Source organism: Ovis aries, chromosome 17, assembly GCF_016772045.2.
Source record: "Ovis aries strain OAR_USU_Benz2616 breed Rambouillet chromosome 17, ARS-UI_Ramb_v3.0, whole genome shotgun sequence".
NCBI classification, from domain to species: Eukaryota; Metazoa; Chordata; class Mammalia; order Artiodactyla; family Bovidae; genus Ovis; species Ovis aries.
This window is the reverse complement of record NC_056070.1, coordinates 57,981,741-58,005,613: the sequence shown is the minus strand read 5'-3', so window position 1 is coordinate 58,005,613 and position 23,873 is coordinate 57,981,741. Positions and strand designations below refer to the sequence as shown.

Here is a 23,873-nt window from a genome sequence, read left to right as displayed (position 1 = left end):
GAGAGTCCCCTGGACTACAAGGAGATCAAACCAGTCAATCCTAAAGGAAATCAACCCTGAATATTCTTGGAGGGACTGATGCTGAACGCTGACGCTCTAATACTCTGGTGGCCATCTGATGTGAAGAGCCAACTCACTGGAAAAGACCCTGATGCTGGGAAAGACTGAAGGTAAGAGGAGAAGGGGGCATCAGAGGATGGGATGGTTGGATGGCATCACTGACTCAAGGGACACAAGTTTCAGCAAACAGTGAAGGGCAGGGAAGCCTGGAGTGCTGCAGTCCATGGGGCTGCAAAGAGTCAGATACAACTTAGCAACTGAACACCACCACGCTGGAAATTACCTGAATGCCCCACAGCAGCAGATTAAATAAAGCGGGCGTTCAGGACTCAGTTGCTCAGTCATGTCTGGCTCTTTGTGGCCCCATGGACTATAGCCCACCAGGCGCCTCTGTTCACGGGACTTTCCAGGCAAGAATACTGAAGTGGGTGGTCATCTCCTACTCCAGGGGATCTTCCCAACCCAGGGATCAAACAGGCACGTTCTTTACCACTAGCGCCACCTGGGAAGCCCAAAGTGGGTGGTATATTCAAATAATGGAATAGTATACAGCAGAAAATGAGTACATAGTAGGACATTAACTAGGGTGATTTTCAAAACATGATAACAAGCAGAAGCCAGGTATGAAGAGTACATACTTTATGACTCCATTTACATAAAGCACAAAACCCGGCAGAGCTCATCTGCCGTATTAGCAGTCAGTCTAGAAAGGCTGCAAATGGTATGATTCCAACTACATGACCTTCAGGAAGAGGCAAAACTTACCAAGACAGTAATAAGATCAGTGGTTACCAGCAGAAAGATGAGCTGACGAAGCACACAGAATTTTCAGGGCAGTGAACCTACTCTGTGATCATTATACATTTGTCCAAATGCAAAGGATGCAGGACACCAAAGTGAAGTGAAAAAGTGGTAGTTGCCCAGTCGTGTCTGAATCTTTGTGATCCCATGGGCTGTAGCCCGCCAGGCTCCTCTGTCCATGGAATCCTCCTGGCAAGAATACGGGAATGGATGGCCATTCCCTCCTCCAGGGGATCTTCCTGACCCAGGGATCGAACTCAGGTCTCCTGCACTGCAGGCAGATTCTTTACTGTCTGAACCACCAGGGAAGCCTGGACACCAAGGAACCTAATGGAACCCTAATGTAAACCATGAACTCTGGGTGTTGATGTGTCAGCGTAGGTCCATCAGTTATAACAAAGGCCCCAACGCTGCAGGGGATGTTAATGGCAGGGGAGGCTGTGCAAGTGGGCGGGGGCACGGGTGTTGTGCTGGGTGTAGTCGCTCAGTCGTGTCCGACTCTTTGCAACCCCATGGACTGTAGCCCGTCAGGCTCCTTTGTCCATGCGGATTCTCCAGGCAAGAATACTGGTATGGGTTGCCATGCCCTTCTCCAGATCTTCCCAACCAAGGGACTGAACCCAGGTCTCCCACATTGCAGGTGGATTCTTTACCGTCTCAGCCACCAGGGAAGCCTAGGGGCTGGGACACATGTAATCTCTTATCCTTCCCGTTCATTTGCTGTTAACCTAAAATGGCTAATAACAAAGTCTTAATTTTTTTAAAGTTAGGACAGCAGTTGCCCTTGACGGGGTAGTAGCTTGAACAGGGCATGAAAGAGTTTCTGGGGGCTGGAAATGTTTCATTCCTGACCCAGCAGCAGGATACACAGCTGTGAAGTTTTAGGAACTGTATGCTCATGTGTGATGTAGTTTTCTATATGTGATCACACAATAAGACACAGTAATTCTACACGTTGGGGATTTATCCTGAAAGAATAAATTCAACAGGTATAGTAAGATGAGTTTATAAGTGTGTTCACTGCATATTCTCCACAACAGCTTAAAAACTGGACTCAATATCAGTGCCCACCAAAAGCAGGTCAGTTAAATATCTTATGGTGTGTGTGTGTGTGTGTGTGTGTGCTCAATTGTGTCTGGCTCTTTGCAACCTTTTGGACTGTAGCCCACCAGGCTCCTCTTGTCCATGGAATTTTTTCAGGCAAGAATACTGGAGTGGGTTGCCGTCTCCTCCTCCAGGGGATCTTCCCAACCCAGAGATTGAACTCGTGTCTCCTATGTCTTCTGCATTGCAGGTTAGTTCCCACAGAGCCATCCGGGAAGCCCCCCACTTTACGGTATGTTTAGCCAATTAAAACAATAAAAAAGGATGCTGAGAATTCCTTGGTGGTCCAGTGATTAAGACTCTGCACTTCCACTGCAGGGGGCGAAGGTTCGATCCCCATTCCGGGGGACTAAGGTCTCACATGCCAGGCAGTGCAGCCAAAAAAAAAAAAAAAAAAAGATTTGAAAAAGGATGCTGACTTTACAAGTGACAGCTGTGTATTTAATAGGAACATACAATCTAACATAATGTTGTCTAAAAACAACCTGCTTCAAAGACAGCAAGACTCCATATTGGGGGAACCTCTAAATATACATAAATGCATGCAAGCAATGAAAGCCAACTTGTTTTCCCAAAATAATAATAGCAATTATCTCTCAACACTGGGATTAAAGACTCTTGTCTGTTTTGCTTCCACTCATCTGTATTTTCCAAATCTTCCATAATACACAATGTATACTTATTAGTCAAAAAAGGATTTAAGCAGGTCCCATATGGGACAGCTGAGGAATCTCAAAAATAGTGTTAATGGTGAATCATTCATTGGCAAGTACACCTCCTGGGCACACATGTACTATTTAACCCTTTCCATGACCCTATGACTGACAGACAATTCCCATTTTATAGACAAGAACACGGAGGTCCTGAGGGGATCAGGAATTTGCTCAAGGTCACTAAACTTAAAAAGCAGAGGCAGCAGGGTGTGAGCTCAGCTTGTCTGACAGAACATGTGTGATTCAGCCTGCATGTTTTGCAAGTGACACCCCACACTGCCTCCCTTTGGATGATCAGATTGTGTGTGTGTGTGTGTATGTGTGTGCCCAGTCGCTCAGCTGTGTCTGACTCTTTTGGACCCTATGGACTGCAGTCCACCAGGCTCATCTGTCTATGGGGTTTCCCAGGCAAGAATACTGGAGTGGTCTGCCATTTCCCACTCCAGGAGATCTTCCCAACACAGGGATTGAACCCACATCTCTTGCGTCCCCTGCATTGGCAGGCAGACTCTTTATCACTGTGCCACCTGGGAAACCCGGGTGATCAGAGTATACTGGCCAATTAAGAGTCCCCACAGATCGGGGAAAAAAAAAAAAAGGAATACACTGATGCCATTTGCAGAAACATGGATGGACCTCGAGATTAGCATTCTAAATAAACAAATCAGACCAAGAAAGAAATTCTCATATGACATTATTGCTCATGTGTGAAATCGTAAAAAATGATACAAATGAATTTACAAAGCATAAGTGGACTTTCAGACATAGAAAACAACTTATGGTTAACCAAACGGGAAAGAGGGGAGGGAAGAATAAATTAGGAGCTTGGAATTAACATAAACACACCACTATATATGAAATAGACAAACAACAGGTCCTACTGTATAGCACAGGGAACTATACTCAGTATCTTATAACAATCCATAACGGAAAAGCATCTAAAAGAGAATATATGTAACTAAATCACGTTGCTGTATACCTGAAACTAATACGACACTATAAATCAACTAGATTTCAACAGAAAACTAAAAAAATACACTGATTTGCTGCAAAATAATGATCAGAAATTATAGCCAAACGCATGCTGCTAAACCATCTCCCAGAAAGATGAGTTCCCTTGAAGACACTGTGCTAAGTGAGAGAGGCCAGTCACAAAGCCCACGCCTGGCAGAATTCTATTTACACAAAACGCTTAGGGAGGCAAAGCCACAGACACCGAAACGAGACCAGTGGTCGCCTGGGGCTGAGGAAGGAGAGAAGGAATCACTGATAGCAGCAAAGGAGTTTCTTCAGAGGGGACGACAGTGTTCTAGAATTAGATTGTTACACAACCCTTTGAGTATACTAAAAACTGAGCACACTTTAAACAAGTGAAATGCAGGGGATGAGTGACAGCTCAGTAAAGACACTGAAAAATAAGTTAGGACGACCCTGGTGGACCAGGAGTAAAGAATCTGCCTGCCAACTCAGGGGACGCGGGTTTAATCCCGGGTCCCGGATGATTCCACCTGCTGAAGGGCAACGAAGCCCCCGAGCCACAGCTGTTGAGCCCCCGGGGGCCACACCTGAAGCCTGCGCGCCTAGAGCCTCCGTTTCGCAACAAGGGAAGCCACTGCAATGAGAAACCCAAGCACAGCAGCCAGAGAGTAGCCGCCACTCGACACAACGAAAGAAAGCCCGCAGGGCGCAGCAACAAAGACCCAGTGCAGACAAAGAGAAAGAAATGAAGTTTAAAAAGTTAGTGCACCATCATGACAACAACCATGGCCGTTAATTAACAAGAGGCATTCATCAAGCTGTGTCCTGGGCACAGCGCCCGGCTCTATTCTCGACGAGCCTTGGCTCACATAAGCCTCAATCAGTCCTATCAGGTAGGCACAGCTTTTCCCCCAACCTAGAGATGGAAACACTGAGACCCGTCCAAGGCCACACAGGCAGGAAACGGTGAATAAACTATAAACCGTCGTAGACCAGATTTCTCTAATGAAGACTTTTCAGCTAACGGCATCCAAAATGCATGCACACGTGTGCACCACACACCTCGCCGTCCTGCTGCACTGAAAGCAGAGGATTTAGGAGGAAGACTTCCCCAGTTTGGGGTCCCTCTTTTTGGCACCCAAACCTTCAGAGCCAAGAACTCAGTCCTTAACAAAGTTCCATGTGCCCTCAGCGCCAGCCTCCCAGGTTGATCCTGTCACACAGGCTCCCCGATACACAGGTGCCCACGTCACACCCTGGAAGGCCCTGTCTGTCGTCCCCTCAAGGGTGCTCATGATGGAATTTTCCTGCTCCTCACTCTGAGCCCTCTCAGTTTCCCCCACCCCCACTGTGAGGTCACAGTTGCCATGGGAACGAGAGGCAGAGACACCTCGGTGCCTGGCACCTGGACCTGGTTATTTGGGGTTTTAGATTTCAACCTGAAGGAAATGCATACCCTTCCATGGAACTGGTGGGAGTTTAATCTGCCTTATCCAAGGCTGGCAGGGGTGAGGGGGATGGTGGCGGGGAGGGGGATATGACCTGTCACTTTTGTATCAAAAGCTTAAATCAAAAAGTATACATCTGCACAGCCCAATACAGAGCCACCAGCCACCAGCAGCTATGAAGATGGGCTGATGTGTGAAAAAACACACCAGCTTTCAAAGACTTATTACAAAACACGTGGCAACTGTCTTAATAACTTTTCTATTAATTATATTTGAAATATTTTAGTTAGGTTAAATACATTATTAAAGGTAACTTTAGTTTCATTAGTTTTTTTTTTTTAATGTGGCTACTAGAAAATCTAGAGTTATGTTCCATCTATAGCTCGCTGAAAACTTAGAATTATTCTACCTCACATTATATTTGTGCTGAACAGTGCCTGGCACTCGTGCTCTGAACCAGCAACTTGTCCCTAGGAATGAATCCTAAAGAAGAGACAAATATACAAAGATAAATACATAAGAGTAATAACCATTGCCTATTTCGAGCAGTAAAAAAAAAAAAAAAAAGAAGAATTGGGTAAATGCTAGGCCACAGAAATCTGGTTAAATAAATGCTGAAAATTTTTTTTTTAATATTGTGGGACACAGAAAAATGTTCATGGAATATTATTATGTGGGAAAACCAACAGGCAACAAAGATCTTATTTACATGAGAGATCTCATTAACACATTGATATACAAGTATGTACAAAGGAAAAATTAGGAAAAGGCTACAACAAACCAGTAGATTGTTCCAGACGGTAGACTGACAGGACATTTGTCTCCTCTGGCTCCTTATTTTTGTTTATCTGTCCTTTAAGTTTCCTGAAATTAATAGGGATTACTTGTGTAATCTTACTTAAATTTTTTTCCTTCAATGGCTATAATGAAAATAAAAGAGAGAAGACCAAGCACTGGTGATACTATGGAGAACGTGGATCCCTCAGACATTGCAGATGGGAGTGGAAAATGATCCAGCAACTATGGAAAACAGTCTGGTGATTCCTCTTCAAATTAAACATAGATTTACACCAAATCCAGAAATTCTGCTCCTAAGCATGTAGCCAGGATAAATGAAAACGGGCATCCACACAAAAACCCGTAAACAAATGCTCACAGCAGCCCTATGCGCAACAGCCGAAATGTAGGAACAACCCAGATGTCCTTCAACAGGTGAGTGGATTAAAAAAACAGCTCACGCAGCTCAATATGAAAAAGAAACGACGAACAACGCAAAGAGCTGGCAGAAGATCTAAACAGACACTTCTGCAAAGACGACATCCGGAGGGCCAAACAAGCCCATGCAAAGATGCTCAACATCGCTCATTAGTGGAGAAACACAGATCAAAACTACAGTGAGGCTGTTGCCTCACAACAGTCAGAACGGCCATCATCAGAAAGGCTACAAACATAAATGCTGGAGAGGGTGTGGAGGAAACAGAAGCCGCTTCCAGCGCTGGCGGGAATGCAAGGTGGCGCACCCTATGGAGAACAGTATGGGGTTCCTTAAAAATCCAAGGCCACCCCTGGGCACGCCTCTGAAGAAAACCACACATACGCATTCCAGCGTTCACTGCAGCACTATTTACAACAGCCTAGACGCGGAAGCAACCTAAATGTCCATCGCCAGAGGAATGGATAAGAAAGATGGGCACATACAATGGAATAGTCATCAATTATAAAAAAGAGCGAAATAATGCCATTTACTGTAACAAGGACGCACCTTCATACTAAGGGAAATCAGAAAGACAAATACCATAGGTATCACTTACATGTGGAGTCCTAAAAAAAAACGATACAAATGAACTTTTTTACAAAACAGAAACAGACTTGCAGATATCAAAAACAAAGATATGGTTACCAAAAGGAAAAGGTGGAAGGGAGGGATAAATTAGGAGCTAGGGAGGAAGATATACATACCATTATATATAAAATAATCATCAAGGACCTACTATATGGGTCCTATACACTGGGTATAGGACCCATATTCTATATTCTACTCAATATTCTATAATATCCTATATGGGAAAAGAATCTGAAAAAAAATGTACGTGGCTAACTGAATCACGCTGCTGTATACCTGAAACACAACGCTGTGAATCAACCATACTCTAATATAAAATAAAAATTAAATTAAAAATAAGTACTAGGGATGATAGTACATGATAAATATAATTAACACTGCTGTAATGTTATACATGAAAGTTATTGAGAGCAAATTCTAAGAGTTTTCATCGCAAGAAAATTTTTTTCTGTTTCTTCTTTAATTGAATCTATATGAAATGATGGCTGTTCACTAAGCTTATTATGACAATCACTTCATGATCTATGTAAAGCAAGTCTTTATGCTGTACACTTTAAACTTATATACTGCTGTATATCAACTATATGTCAATAAAACTGAAGGAGGAAAAAGGCCAGGAACACAAATCTTTCCTTTTCTCCCATAGTCAGTTTGTTTGCTAAAACAACCCTACATATTTAAGGAAACAGTATTTGATTAAAATTGATTTAATAAATGTGTTCTCTATCCATATAGCGGACTATTATTCGGCCATAAAAAGGATGAACTACTGACGCCAGCCACAATGTGGACGAGCCCCGAACACATCCTGCTGAAGGAAAGGAACCAGACCCAGAAGGCCACAGGTGTGTGATCCCATTTATTTGAAACGGCCAGAGTAGGCAAATCTACAGACACAGACTGGATGGGTGCTTGCTCGGGGCAGGGGAGCAGTGAGGAGTGGCTGCTCACGGACATGGGGTCTCTGCCTGGCCCTGGCCCCGCCGCTCAGCCTGCCCCCTGCTATGCTAGGAGGGGTTGTGCTCACTGGGGGAAGGAGAATCACACAGATCAGGCTAGAGACAACACTCAGGAAGGAGGGCAGGTGGGGACTAGGAGCGGAGAAGCCAGCCCCAAATCCCCTGCAGGGTCCAGCCTCCCCTACATGACTTGGGAGGAAATGGGAGGCCCGCATTCACCCACGTCCACTATGGGGCGGTCAGGACTGTTCAAGCCTGGTGGCAGGTGTACAAAATACCACTTTCTCCTTCCTTCCAGAATCTGTGCTGGTCTCAGGGGAGTGGGGGCCTGACAGGTGGTCCCCTGGGGCACAGCTGTGTCTGCTTCATCCCCTGATGGGTGCCCCCACCACTGTTTGAGAGACATGTACTGAGTGCCTCTGATTTGCTGGACACCTGCTGGATGCCAAGGACGAAGACACAAAAGGCAGAGCCCTCACCTCGCTGTGATCCAGGACCCTAAGAGGGGTGTCTGCTGGCCAAGGAGCATCAAGGCAGGAGTGGGGCTGCTGGTCCACGGGGATGGGCTGGGAGGTGATGCCATTGGGACCCCAGAGGCTGAGGGCCCAGTGCGGGAGGCGGGGCTGGTGAAGGCAGAATGGGAGGAACTCAAGGAGCCCCAAGCCGTTGAGCATGGGCGGAAGGCAGACTAAGAACAGAGGTGCTGGGTGCAGGGGGCGGGCACCTACAGCAGACTACGGCATTCAGACTTTACCCTGAGTTTCCAGAGGATGCTAAGCCACAGAACAAGAGCCCAGGCACCTGGCAACTGAACGGACGGTGATGCAGGTGATGGAGCCAGGTACCTGCTGAGAGGCCCGCAGGTGCAGCACTCCTGGCAGGGAAGGGAGCTCAAGACACAGCTGGGAGAAGCAGGGTGACTGAGAGCATGCTGGTTTTGGGGGGTGCCCTCGAGCCACCCTGCCTCCTTCAGGTCCCCCCAGCAGTGCCAGCCTGGATGCAGATCCCAGGATGCCAAGTGGCATCACTGGGAAGGTCTTGGTGCCTCTCAGGGCCTGCTGAATCCTGACAGACTGACCAGGACTCAACCCCTGGCATCAGCCAAAGTCCTAAAACACAGAGGTGTGACCGACCAGACATAAAGGGGAGCTAAACCCATTGCTTCCAAGAGCTGCCGGTTCCACCCCAGCTTCACGTCCTAAGAAACCGCCTCCCGAGAGTGTAACTTCCTCCTCCGTATGAAGATAATAATAGCACCGCCCACAGGAGGCTGTTCATACCATGAAAAACAATCAAACCCCATACACAATATGCATAATCGTCAAAATGTGGGAACCCCAACATCCATCCACCCGTAGATGGATGAGCAGAATAAGGCATCTCCACCTGATGGCATATCACTCCACCAGAAGACCAGCGAAGTACTGATACTTGCTACAGCTTGGATGAACCCTGGAAATGTGACGTTAAGTGAGAGAAGCCAGACACGCAAGGCCACTACTGCATGCTCCCTTTCATATGAATCACCCAAAGCAAGCAGATGCATAGAGACGGAAAGTAGGTTAGTGGTTGCCAGGGGCTGCCAGTTAGTTGGGAGATTAGAGTGTCTGCTGATGGGCAGGAAGTTTCTTTTGGGGGTGACGAAGATGGTTGGGAAATACAGAGGTGGCGGCGGCACACCACTGTGAAAGGGCTTAATGCCACTGGATTGTATGCTTTCAAATGGTTAAGATGGGGGATTCCCCGGCAGTCCAGTGGCTGGGACTTTGTGCTTCTACTGCTGGGGGCCCGGGTTCAATCCCTGGTTGGGCATCTAAGAGCCTGCAAGCTGCACGGTGCAGCCAAAATAAACACACACAAAATTAAAAATTTTTTAAATAGTTTAAGAGAATTCTCTGGTGCTCCGGAGGTTAGGACTCCACGTTCCCACTGCAAGGGTATAGGTTTGATCCCTGATAGGAGAGCTAAGATCCCACATGCCACAGGGCACAGCCAAAAAGAAATAATATAAATAAAATTAAGTGGTTAAGATAATAAACTTCATGTTACATGAATTTTGCCCCAATTGTAAAGGAAATTATATTACACACTCAGCACTGCATCTGGTAGGAGGGGCATGAGACCCTGGAGTCGCCTCAACTGTTATTATTATGCCCCCAAAGCACTCATCTCGTGGTACCTACTCAGCTCTTTAGCTGCCTCCAGGCTCCCAGGGAAGAAGCCGCCTGGGGCTACAGCCAAAGCAATGACTAAGCCAGGGCCTGGGGAGGGAGAGTGAGGGGCTGGCCTTCACAGCCTGGAAGGGACCCACTCTCACATGCCTGGCGCACACAAGATGCTTCAGTGGTGTGAGATGCCCTGCTTCTGTCCTCCACCTGCCGGCTACTTGGAAGCCACGTGCTGGGCGTGTTACAAACCACGCCTCGCTGCTGGGAATTTAAAAAAAAAATGCACCTGGGAGCACGTGGCTTGGAGGAGGAAGTTTTCAGACTCCATTCTATTCTCCACAGCTGAAGCAGCCAAAAGACTGATGGCTGGCCTTCCTCCAGCACCTTTAAATCCTTTCTACACAAACTCCAACCCACTTTGTAAACGCAAGAGCTGAGGAGTTCCCAGGAAAAGGTTGCCCCAGCCCTGCACCAGCCTGCAAGATGGCATTTATTTCAGGTACTGAAGGTCTTGTTAGATATTTGGGGTTGTGTTTGTTTGTTTTGTTTTTTTCCTGCACAGAAAGAATCCTCCAAATATCAGAACTGGAGGGGATGCTGGGAGAGAGTAAAGTGACATGAGTTTAGAAAACACTCTCCTCCCAGGAGAGACGAGACAGTTCTCAAAATCACATAGACCATGGCCTGCTCATCCACGCTCATCTTCCCACGGCTAGGGTCTGGCCTTTCCCGTTTGCCTTACAGCAGCAATCATTAACTGCTGTGTCAGCATTTATGCAGAGGCAAGACCTAAGCCAAATGTTTGACACACATTATCTTATTTAATCCTCAACACAGTGTCTGTCTCTCATGATTATCACACTCATTTTACAGGTAAGGAAACTGAGAGGTTAAGTCACTCGCTGAAAGTCACACTGATATGAGTGGCAGAACTGGGATTTGAACCGGGGTCTGTGACTCCAGAATCTGCTCTCATGACCATCTGCGGTGCTGTCTGCCAAAATGAAGAAATGACTAGGACAACAAGCACATTATCACTTACCTCGCTAAAGAGAGAAAGATGTCTCCATTTTAATAAAAGGACTAGGGCTTCCCTGGTGGCTCAGTGGTAAAGAATCCTCCCACCAAAGCAGGAGAGACGGTTCAATCCCTGATCCAGGAAGATCCCACGTGCTGTGGAGCAACTAAGCCCATGCGCTACAATTACTTGGCCTGTGCCCTCGAGCTGGGAGCCATGACTGCTGAAGCTCGAGAGGCCAGAGGCTGTGCTCTGCAACGAGAAGCCACCGCAAGGAGAAGACTGGGAGCCACAGCTAGAGAGCAGGCCCCACTTGCTGCAACCGGAGAGAGGCCCGCACAGCAGCAAAGATCCAGCACAGCCAAAAATGGATAAATAAAAATTATACTTTTTAAAAAAGGCTCAAGCTAAGGAAGAAAAACAACAGTCAATCAGGGGAGATTTGGGCACCTTTCAGAGCCTATAGGGAACTGGTTTTCAGATCTTTCCAGATCTATTTTCAGTTCTAGATTTACCAAAAGTACAAGGGTTTATTATGGTAGGACATTTAGTAAAGAATTCCAGTTCCATTAGAACTGGTCCAATGGTTGAGACTCCATACTTCCAATGCAGGGGGCACAGGTTTGATCCTGGTTGGGGAGCTAAGATCCCATATGCCACAGCCAAAAAATAAAACATATATATATATATAAAGAAAAAAAAAAGAACTCTAGTTCTTTCTACAAAGAGCTAACACAGACTCTCTAGTCCATTACAAACCCATGAAGCACTGGATTAAATTAGAAAAAAATTTAAGGTATCACTAAGCTGGGAAATCTTCAGGTACTAGAAGCAAGGAGGGAACTCAGTCGCATTAAGAGAGGTGGCCCAGGGGTACCAGAACAATTTCGGGCTCTAACAGCTAAGTGTGAGGCGTCTAGCCCGCTGAGTAACAGCAGTGGCCTTGGGTCTGTATGAGTTAGAAGCGAGACTCCTAACAAAGGCTAGAGCACAAAGGGCTGCCTCTCCATGTAAGGAGGGACAGAAGAATGTTCCCACTGGCCCAGAGAATCAACAGGGAAGCTGACTCTGCAGAAGAGGTGGGATGGTGCAGAGCAAGGAGGAGGACTCTGTGACGAATCAAAACTCTGGGCCCGTGATATGCATGAGAGAAAAATCCAAACCTCTGTAGTGAAGGAAAACCAAATTGAGGAATTAATGTAAATAGTGTTTCCAGAACAACAAGTGCAAAGCACTGTGCGAGCCACTGCTATAGCCCTGAGCACAGGGTACTCTCATCCCGGGGGCACTTCAGCTAAGCTCATCTCTTTGGCCTTGGCATGAATGTGGAGATAAAGGGACACAGAAAGATATGAAAACCAGGGGCAAACAGCCCAAAGATGAGCTCAGACTCAAAAACCAAACTATACAAGCAAACCATCAGCATTTAGGAGAATCAGCAGACACAAATAATAAATGGAATGGAACTCCAAGAAGATGAGACAGCAGAAACTATAAATTATTTCAAATAATGTAAGAACAGTGCCCTATGACAAAAGTAGTGACTCTGAAAACCATACAGAACTTACAAAAAAAGCTAAGGCAGCAAAGTTGTTTAATAGATAAAGAGTGAATTAGAAGACAGACTTAAGTAAACAACTTAAAATACAGCACAGAGAAACAAAAAGCTATGAAATATGAAAGAAAGGTAAAGAGGTGTTCAGGACAGAATGACAGGGTTCATCACCTCTCTAAAGGAATTATTGAGGAAGAAGATAAGGAGAAAGGGGAGAGAGAGTATTTTCATGATAGAAGACATGAGTTGCTTTTAAAATAATATAGCATCAACCATTCCCCAGCAGAATAAATTAAATCCACACCTAGACAAAAGCATATTAAAAAACAACAACAACAAAGAAAAAAACCACCCACAACAGATATTTTTAAAACACAGGGGGAAAAACAGATTTCCACAAAGGAATATCCGTCAGACAAAAGAGCTGACTTTTCAACAACAGAAAACGACCAAAAACTTCAGTCCTGAGAGAAAACATGTAGCAATCTCAAATTTTATACCTAGCCAAAAGACCATTCCTATGAAACGAAATGTTAGTCTCTCAGTTGTGTCTGACTCTTTGCAACCCCATGGACTGTAGTCTGCCTGGCTCCTCTGTGCATGGGATTCTCCAGGTGAGAATACTGGAGAGGGTTGCCATTCTCTTCTCCAGGGGATCTTCCTGAGATCAGGGATTGAACCTGTGTCTCCTGCATTGCAGGCAAATTCTTTACTGTCTGAGTCACTAGGGAAGCCCTATGGGCTAGCAAAAAAAAGACATTTTCAGACAAAGCTGACAACTCAGAGACTGACTGCAAACGCTATGGAAAGGTGTGTTACAGAGGAAGAAAACTAAATCTGTACGGAAGAATGGTTGCAAGAATTAATAGAGACTGCATGAAACAATAAAAATATAGGTTTTAAAAATAAAGACAAAAAAACTACGGAGTGATACAAATTCAAGTATGCTAAGGTCCCTGAAATTAAGAGACGCTTACTCCTTGGAAGGGAAAGTTATGACCAACCTAGACAGCATATTGAAAAGCAGAGACATTACTTTGTCAACAAAGGTCTGTCTAGTCAAAGCTATGGTTTTTCCAGTAGTCACATACAGATGTGAGAGTTGGACTATAAAGAAAGCTGAGCACAGAAGAATTGATGTTTTTGAATTGTGGTGTTGGAGAAGACTCTCGAGAGTCCCTTGGACTGTGAGGAGATCCAACCAGTCCATCCTAAAGGAGATCAGTCCTGGGTGTTCATTGGAAGGACTGATGTTGAAGCTGAAACTCCAGTACTTTGGCCACCTGATGCGAAGAGCTGACTCATTTGAAAAGACCCTGATGCTGGGAAAGACTGAGGGCAGGAGGAGAAGGGGATGACAGAGGATGAGATGGTTGAATGGCATCACCGACTCAATGGGCATGGGTTTGGGTGAACTCTGGGAGCTGGTGATGGACAGGGTGGCCTGGCGTGCTGTGGCTCAAGGGGTTGCAAAGAGCTGGACACGACTGAGAGACTGAACTGAAGGTCCCTGATCATCAGCACAAGGGCAAGATAATGACTAACTTAAGGCATGTCAAAGATGGCAGACATGTCAAAGATGATATGAACTGCTGAAGGAGTTACAGAATACCCTTAAAAGGCATATACGTGGCCAGCTTCTGAAAGGTTTACAAAAATGAAAATGATTCACAGCTGCCAACAGCTACTGAACACAGATGGTGTGTGAAGAGCTTTACTCAAATTCTCACTTAATCCTCACAGCAGGCTTAGGACACATTTCCATTTTACAGATGAGGAGACTGAGACTCAGGGAGGCAAATTTTCTTGCTTAGACAGTTAAGAAGTAGTGCTGTGATTCAAACCCACACCTATCTGCTGCTGGTAAAGGCGAATGTGGTGGGAGGCTAGTCTATGCCCACATGGGACTCTGGCTGAGGTCTCAGAGGTGCGGGAGAGGACAAGATAAGGGAAACCCTGAGAGCTACCAGGTGGGCGAGGTCTGTGAAGTGCTGGGTGCTCACCCGCGGAGCTTGGATCACTGGGGCCCTGGTATTGGTACTCGGGAGGTGGAAGGGATCCCCCTACCCTTCTCTTTCCACTGCTATATGACTTAGTCACACCAACCCTGCTGATGTCTCCTGCCTGGCCACCTGCCCTCCCTCCCAGAGGTACCTGAGCCCTGAAACTGCGCTCTCTCACCTCCCAGGGAGCTGTGCAGAGAACTGCAGGCCCACTTCTGACAGCCTACTGGTCCACAAAGATCACAGGGCTGGGACAACAAAGGGCCTTTTTGTCCTGGCCCTTAAGGTGGCCGCCACCACCAGTGGAAATCACCCACTTGACCTTCTGGTTTTATGAATTAATAATAAAGCTGGCACCGGCGACACGATGGCTGGCAGGCCCCGGGTGCCACGTTCCTGTCACCTTGCCTGGCCTCTCCAGCCTGGGAAAAGGAGGCCCTACCTTATCTCCCCAAAGCAGTGGGTACCCCGGAGCCGAAAACACTGTGTTCCCTGGGCTTGAGATAATAGATACTGAAGTGCTTTGCAAAAGCAGCAGCATATTATCAACAACACATGAGACATTTCGTCTGTAGGACTGGGCCGTATGGCACATCTGATCAGTGATTAAGTTCCATGCTGCCTTCTGGGGACCATTAACTCACAAAAAAATTATCCTGCCAGCGTGGGGGTGGGGGAAGCGAGAAGGAAAGATGCATAAGGGATGTAATTACTACTAGTCCGTGGAGCTGGGAAGTGCTCACCAGCTGCTCTCATGCAGAGAAAACACAACTATTTCTTCTGAAACGGGCGTGAGCCTCACAGTCAGACCTGTGAGGTCTAACTCCACAGGAGTTGGAGAGGGCCTCCTCTTCCCTAGTCCTTTCCACACCCCTCACACTGCCCACCACCAAGCTTGCCCTCCCTGGAGGATGGGTAGCCCACAGTTCTAGAACTTTCCAAATCACCCAGAGCTAATCCTACACATCTCGAGGTCCCATTGTCCCCTTGCCAACTTAATAAACAACTGTGTAGAACACTATTGACAGGGTTGTGGTGAGGTAACAGTTCCCTGGAAGTCCAGTGGATAAGACTCTGCACTTCAAGTACAGGGGTCCCTGAGTTCAATCCCTGGTCAGGCAACTAGATCACGCGTGCCTCAGCTAAGAGTCTGCATGCCACAGCTAAGACCTGGAACAGCCAAATAAGCAATATCTAAAAACAAAACGAAACAAGGTCATGGGTCAGCAGTGTCACGTCTCCCAGATAAGACAGACTCAGGGACCCTCACACTCTCGTCTATATTATGGCATGTGGGACAGGGAGTTTCTCCTTACCCCCGGGAAAAAAGGCCTGGTTTTGGATTTGGGTTCTACACACAACATCTAAGTCATCTTTTGTAGGCTGTGTTTTCCTTTTTTATAGAAGTATAATTGATTCATAGTACCAAGATCATGTTAGTTTCAGGTGTACAGCACAGCAATTCAGTTACACATATGCATCCAAGTAACCTTGAGCCATCAGCTGCATGTCTGAGCCTCAGTGTCCTCATCTGTAAATGGGTAACTAAAGTCCCACTGGGCTCTTAGGATGGGCAGATGATAGATGGAAAGGACCCCAGAAGGAGCAGCTGTGAGCTCGGCCACAGTCCAAGACCATCTGGTCAACTGTCACATCTTCAAAGGTGTGGAACTGGTGGCGTGGAGAGGGTGTCTCAGCACTGCTGCACAGGGCAGACCCCACAATCACCTGGTCCTGCTCTGCAGCTGCCACGGACACAGGACAAGTGGGCCAGCTGCACAGAGTGGGCCAGAGCAGGGGTGCTTGTGGGTGCCCAGGAATCAGCTCCCTTGTACCCAGCCCTTTCCTGCATGTTTCCACACTGTGAGCACCCAGGGGTGGGCAGAGGTCTGGACACCCCTGCCTGACCAAGGGAGAGGAGGTTACTGAAGGCTGGGGCCACTCAGCCCTCCCTTCTGTGGTCGAGACCACTGCACCCAGGGGCCCTGAGAGCTCAGACGTCGGTGACCAGTCCTCCCATACATGTCTGTTCCTCCCTCAGCAGGGAGCCACCCTTTTTCATTTTTCTAAACAGAATTATTTAGTGCTCAATTTATCTTCACTTCCCTTTTGGGGTCTTATTTACATACAGTGGACTGCACTGTCACTGTTTTAAGAATCTCATGAAAGCTGAGGGTCCATGTCTCCCAGGGCCCCCAGGACACAATTCTGCACCCCATTTTTATGGGGGTTCAGAGACTCCTCAAGGATCCCAAGTTAAAACCGTAGGCTAGGACCTCCCTGGTGGCTCAGTGCTAAAGAATCCGCCTGCCAATGCAGCAGACACAGGTTCGATCCTTGGTCCAGGAAGATCCCACATGCTGCAAAGCAAATAAGCCTGTGTGCCATGACTATTGAACCTGTGCTCCAGAGCCTGGCAGCCGAAACGCTGAAGCCCGAGTTGCCTAGGGCCCATGCTCTGCAACAAGAGAAGCCGCCACAATGAGAAGCCTACACATTACAACTAAAGAAACGCCCACACAGCAATGAGGACCCGGCCCAGCCAAAAATAAATGAAATCAATTATTTTTAATGAAAACAAACTATAATCTACCCCGGAGAAAATGGAAAGGGAGCTGGGTGGGTCCTGTTTGGCCATTTAGCTTCACAAGCCTGACAACAGGAAGGACACAGTGGTACCTGCTGGCCCGCCCCTACCCCTCAAGGCCCCTTCAGGAGGGCAGAGGAGGCATCTGCTGCTTGGGAGAAGTTGGTGAAGGGGCCGAGGCCACAGTCTGGGGCTTCCTGAAGGTTTTATAATCCAGGAGTATCGCCCAGCAGGGAGATTTTGGTGGAAAATGTACTGTGTCACCCTTAGAAGCAGGCCCAGGCCGCACAGGACTCCCTCATCTCTGGCTCCCTCCCCAAAGGATGACGTCTGGGGGTCAGACCAGAAACTGCATCCCGCCTCTGCTTCTCAGTGGCCTGTGGCCCTGGTCTGTCACGTCCTCTCCTCGGCCTTGACTTGCCCATCTACGGAACAAGGAGGCCACAGCGTCCCTGGGAGGATTCCATGAGCCGCCACGGGGGAACGTCCCGGCTCAGCCCGGCGTCTGGCAGATGACGGGTGCCCGAAACACACTAGCTCCAGCCATCATGAGGTCTGAACTCCCGATCTGTGAGATTGTTTTTTCTTCTTCCTTCTGGCAGCTTCTTGGCATCTATATAGACGTGCCTGTGGAACTGTTTTGGAGCCTGAAGGAAAAAAAAACAGACCCTTCCACCTTTCCCAGAATCCTACTCTTATTGTTTCCTTTCCAATTCCAGGGGCAGACACCGGGCGTGGGGATGGGAAGCGGGGCCACCTCCACGCCAGCTCCAGGTGGTGACGGGGGACACGTGTCTCCTAAGGAGCTTTTCCTCCCGTCCAGGGTCCATGTCACACCCTAGGACACACACGCTGGGCTTGACTCCACACCTGCCATGGAGAAAGGCAAGCTCACCACTCAGACACACAACAAGGACGCCTTTGCTGGGGTTTTTAATAGGAATGTTAACCATCTAGATAGTTGGCTTTGCTGGCGCAGCAAAGATGTTTGGGAATACTTGCTTGTGTTTTAAATCAATCGATGAGGCTCTTAGAGGAAAGGAGAGGTGGGTGTGCAGACCTGAGGATGCCCTCTGTGGGCAAGCTTGCACTCAGGCCTATTTTGGGGGCTGGCATGGCCCGGGCTGGCTGCTGGGGTGGTGCTAGATTTTATACCGGACACACGCTCCTGGGCTATACTGCTTGGGTTATAAAGTCCCCAGGGCCTTCACCTCCTCAGCGTGAACCTCTTGTGTTCCCAGTGAGTACAAAGGTGAACAAGACCATCCTCCTCACTCTCGAGGAGCTCCAAGTTTCGAGGGGGTGGCAGGTGACAAAGCTGACAATTACAACAGGCTGTGATGCTATTATGGGAGGCAACGCAAGAGCTGCTGGAGCGCTGGGGACTGGCATTTAACACACCAAGGTTGGAAGGAGGGTAGCCAGGGAAGGCTCTCTGGGAGGAAACAATAGCTAAGCTGAGCTCTGAACTAAGAGCAAGAGTTTCATAATGAGGAGAAGAGGAGCCGTGCTCCGTCTCCTGGGTGATGGTTACTGCCACATGCAAATACTGAATTACCTGAAATGGAAAGAGTGCTCCGGGGCACGGGGAACAGATTGTGCAAAGGCCTGGAGGTGAGAAAAACGTATGGCAGCCTGTTCCTACCCCTTTTGGGTTCCTAGAAATCTGCAAGGCGATGAAACAGTGAAAGCACAGTAGTGGCAGGACAGTGAACCCCGGGGATGCTGGGATCCCTACTCCTCTGCTTATGCACTGTGGGATGGCAGGCAAGTCGCTTGAGCCCTCTGAGCCTCGGTTTCCTCATCTGAACTGGCCACAGTACCACCTTCCCTGGAGGATTACTATGAGGATTCCTTGAGGGTGCATGCAAAGGGATCAGGCTGATTCTTCCAATCAGGGACCATCTTGGTGCTCAGAGAGGCAGGGGTAACCTAGCAACCCCGTGGGCACTGCCTGTCCTTTGGCTGCCCTGGTCTGAGGCTCTGTTCCCTTCTCAGGGATGCTTCCCAAGGGTTCTGACGGGAACACTCCACCCAGCCCGCGGGATCCTGGGAGCTGATGTCCCTACACCAAGTCAGGCATTGCCACACACACACATACATCATGTGGTTCAATCTATACCTCCACCCCAGGATCCAGGTGGGTGCATTAACACTCAGAGAGGTAAACAACTTGCTTCAGGTCACACAGCTCTGAAGAAGTGGGACCAAGGCTTAACTCTTACTTGTGGCTCAGAGCGACCAGGATCTATCAATGTGTTTAAAGCAAGACTGAGAATATTAAATACTTGTTCTACATGTGTGCATACTCGCTCAGTAGTGTCTCTCTGCGGCCGCATGGACTATAGCCTGCTAGGCTCCTTTGTCCATGGAATTTCCCAGGCAAGAATACTGAAGTAGGTTGTCATGCCCTCTTCCAGGGAATCTTCCCAAACCCAAGGACTGAACCCAAGTCTCCCGAGTCTCCTGCACTGGCAGGTGGATTCTTTACCACTGCGCCACCTGGCAAGCTGCTTGTTCTAAATATTTTGCATATATTCACTCATTTAATCCTTCCTAACAACTCAGAAGAAGGTATGACCTCTATTCTGACTTCACAGTGCATGAAACTGAGGCACTCAGGGCATGAATGACTTGCCCAAGTCCACATACCTAGCAAGACCCCTTAAATCAGGCTCCCGTCCCAACTTGAGCCCTATGTCCATGTCCTCACCTCAAACAAACCTCACTCATTGTCTTCACTCTGTTCCTGCCAAAGGACCTTTGCATTTGCCGCGCCCTCTGCCGCCAGTGCATTTCCCACTGGTCTTCACACAGCTTGCTCCTTCTTATTTGGGTCTGCTCCATTATCACCTCCTCTGAGAAGCCCTCCAGGTTGACCCTAAAGAAATGTTTCCTTGCCCCATCCCAGCTCTCATGCCATTGGGTTGTACCTTCTTCCCAGAACTACGGATTGATTTATTCATACTGTGCGTCTCCCCTCTGCAATATCAGTCTCTCGGGTCTGAATGGGTAAAAGAGCTCAGACCGTGCCAACCCTTTTCACAGAAATAGGGGAGTTTTCCACCTACTTAAAGTTCAGATAACAGAAGGCAGGTGTTCATCCATCCCTCTAGTCTGATCTCAGAACACCCCTTCCTGGCTCTCCTCTGTCTCCCCTCTCTCTCTGGGGTGTGAAATCTGAGTTCTGAGCAGCAAGAAGGGAAGCCATATCTGGGAAAGCAACAGAGCATGGAACACTCAGCGTCTGTCATCCCTGTAGGAGGCTGGACCCAAGAAACTGACAAGATTCCCAGCATGCTCTGAGGCCCCATCACCTGTCAAACTGCACAAGCAGATGGAATTCCCCCAGACTGCCTGGCGTGGGGGCTGCCTGAGAGACTATAGCCAGTAGAGCCCACACTTCCTGCAGAGATCCCAGCCTCAGAGAATCCTACTTCTATCCATCCAGACTCCAGGCAGCCAGCGGGCACTCAAGAAATACAATAGAAACAGGGGAAGCCCAAGAAAGTCAGGTCACGGTCCTACCTCCTCTCTCACGTGAGCCTTGGGGATGAACTAGACTTTGTAAAACTTTCTGAAGAAATAGTCACACATGATTCAAAATGAAAATGTAAAAAAGTTAATAGTGAAAGGCTCACTCCTCCATCCCTTCTACCAAATACCCTGGTAAGTATTCATTACTCTTCCTTGATGCAAATGAAACAGTTACCAAAATATACTCTTACTTCTCTTTAAAAAAAAAAGAAAGAAAGAAAGAAAGGGGTTCCATATTATGTATATGGACCACACCTTTTTTTTTTCCCTCCCATAGAAGACAGCTCTATATTTGTACACAGGAAGGTGTCTGTATACATGTCTGTGTACGTATGTACCTGTATACACACACACAACTAATTAAGGACTTTCTGTAATTTTCACCCAATTCTTCTGGAAAGAGGTATTTAGATTGGGGGTCAGGAGGGGTCATTTTTCAGTCCAGGCACAAATGGCCGGATGGCTCCCTCCAGCTGATCAACCATGGACTTTGTCTGCATTAAACTCCAGGCAGGCACCAGGAGCCTGCTGCCTGGAAATAACATCTGTGGCTCCCGTTTTCATGACTATCTAGTCTGCCAGATACTAGCAGAAATCCCATTCTAGAAAGAAATAGAGACTCAGAGGGGTAAAGTGACTAGCCCAAGGTCACACAGCCAGGAAGTGGAGCTGGCAGGGATCAAACACCATCTGCCCACTGTCAAAGCCAGTCTGCCCACTCACCTAGCCTTTCGTGGTCCTCAGTCCACACTCCGCTTCACAGCCTCGTAACAGAACCAGCGGCCCAGAGGTCATGGCCTACGGTCAAGTTCCCAGCCCTGCAGGACCAGGGCGGTCAGGCGCTTCCGCCATCACTTCCCTGCGGTCAACTCGGCCCGCAGCCCGGCCTCCTGGTGCGCCCTGCACGGGCGGACGCTGGGCGCGCAGCCTCTGCGGGGCCGGGAGTCCGGGCCAGCTAGAGGAAGGTCGCCGGGCTCCCGCAAAGTGCTCCTCGGGCGCTGCCTCGCTTAATCCTCCCAGTTACCCATGGAGCGGGACCCGCCTGAACCCATTTCACAGACGGGAGGCGCAGAGACCTGCGCAGCCGCCAAAGGTCACGCAGCCCGGCTCGTACCCAGCTGCCGCCGATTTCAAAACTTTCCTCCCCGGCGCATCGCGAAGCCAACGACTTCCAGGTGCGGTGCGCGCACAACAGCTGAGCGCGCCCGGGCGCTCGCTCTCCCGGGCGCCTGCTCTGCCCCGGGCGGGGAGAGCCAGGACCCTGCTCCCTCCCGCGTCTGCAGTCCCAGGCGGGGCTTACTGTCCAACTCCGAGGGCGCCGGGGCACAGCGGCCCCGGCACTTACTCAGCATCGTCGCAGCCTGCAAAGCGGCCGGTGGGGAACCCATTTGAAGGAAGGGGAGACTGAGGCGCCCAGAGAGCCAGCTACTAGCCCAAGGTCACACAGTGCGGGGGCCCAGAGCCGAGCGGCCGGCTGTGGGCTGGAAACCCCAGGGTCAGCCGGCCGGCGGTCCCCGCCCCTGTCCTCGCGCGCGCCCCCCGCGGGATACTCACAGCCGGTCTTGCCCTCCAGCTCCCGCACCTCCTCGGACGCGGAGTGGGCAGCGCCCATGGTGCCCGCGGCGGGGTGGGGTCCCGGGACGCTCGTCCGTCCCAGGCCCTGGGCTGGCGTTAGCTGCGCCGCGGCCGCACCGGCCTCGGGTCCAACACCGGTCGGGACGCCAGGAACCGGTCTGAGCCGCGGGTTCCGCGTGGGGCGCGAGCGCAGCCTCTTATAGCGGCGGCGGGCGGAGCGCCACGGTCCTAGCGCGCGCCGGCTTCGCGCACGGCCGAGAGTGGGCAGCGCCCCGCCCCGGACGGGGGACCCAGGTTCCTCAGTCCTTGCAGCAGCCGCCGTGCTCATCCCTTCTGCACCCGTGCCGGCCCTGGGGAAGCAGGTATGAGCAGAGTTGGGGTATACAGATAGGAGGGATCAGAACGAATGGAGGTTCCACGCCCACGCCCACCCCCACCCGGGTTCCACTACACCTCCTCCCAATTCTCAGAAAGGAAACTCCCTGGGAACAGTGAAGAAGGACAACGTTAATTAGCTCTACGGTGAACAGCAATAAAGATAATATGATAATAATAATAACAATCCAGCTTGAATGCACATGGAGGGGGTGCTTTGCTTAGCTTATTCTCAGAAAGGTCACACAGCCAGGGCAGAAATTCAAAGTCAGCATATTCCCGATCTCAAGCCCAGACCACTGCACTCCACGGTGCCTGGTGATGTGTGTTATTAGCATGTATTTGGGGGCTGTCCTGGGTGCCAGGCTCTGTTGATAGTGCTGGCTGGGGGAGACTTGAGCAGGCCCACTTACATCTATGTCATAGGAGGCTGGGGAGGGGGTGCTCAAACCAACTGCTCATACGTGCAGACCACAGGTCCAAGCTGAGGGTCACAGCCCTTTCAGAGAAGAGGAGCTGTTCAGAGTCACCAAGGAGCTTCCTGAAACCTACCAGAGCAGAGAATCAGCCCCCGCCTGGTTGAAAATCCAGCTCCCTTCACACTCTCCTTACTCACAGAGCAGGGGCTGCACCTGGAATATGCATTTGCAAAAGCTCCGCAGGGCTGAGATCTCACCGAGCTGGGGAATGTTGGCTGCGGGGCATCAGCTGGTCCTAGCTAAATGGAAAGTTGCCTGGGAGGACTGCACGTCAGGTCAGGAGGAATCTAGAAACCCAGGCTGCCCTCTGGAACAGGAACGGGGTCCTGGGGAACCTTGGGAATTACCCGAGGCTGCTGGACACAGTGTTGTCCTGACTTAAGATATCTGTTCCTGGAATTTTATTCTATTGAATTATCCAGTGATTTTATGCTGGGGCTTTTTGCTGGGGAGAGAGAAAATGATGTTCTCATGCATCTCCTCCCCTTGGCACGGTTGCTCTCAGAGCTGGTTCAGTGCAGGTGGGTGGGGGTGAAAGCCCTGGAACAGTGCCCAGGAGCAGGGAGGGTCACATGGCTTTGCTCTGGCCCTTGGGAGACTGCCCAGAGACCCCCCCCCCCCAGTGTATGGGGTGAAGGGAGGTGGTCTTTATTCCATCACCCGTCTACAC

At 49.1% G+C, this 23,873-nt stretch overlaps 1 protein-coding gene across 2 annotated transcripts in view; it reads right to left on the bottom strand.

Moving 5' to 3' along the window:
- Positions 1-22,518, bottom strand: part of TESC (tescalcin) — a 62,956-nt gene extending 40,438 nt beyond the window's left edge. For both annotated transcript variants that reach the window (XM_027956545.3, XM_027956544.3), the window contains exon 1: positions 22,329-22,518. In XM_027956545.3, coding sequence (XP_027812346.1) covers positions 22,329-22,386 — 58 coding nt within the window. In that variant the 5' untranslated portion in view covers positions 22,387-22,518. The remainder of the gene's footprint in view (positions 1-22,328) is intronic.
- Positions 22,519-23,873: the final 1,355 nt, after the last annotated feature.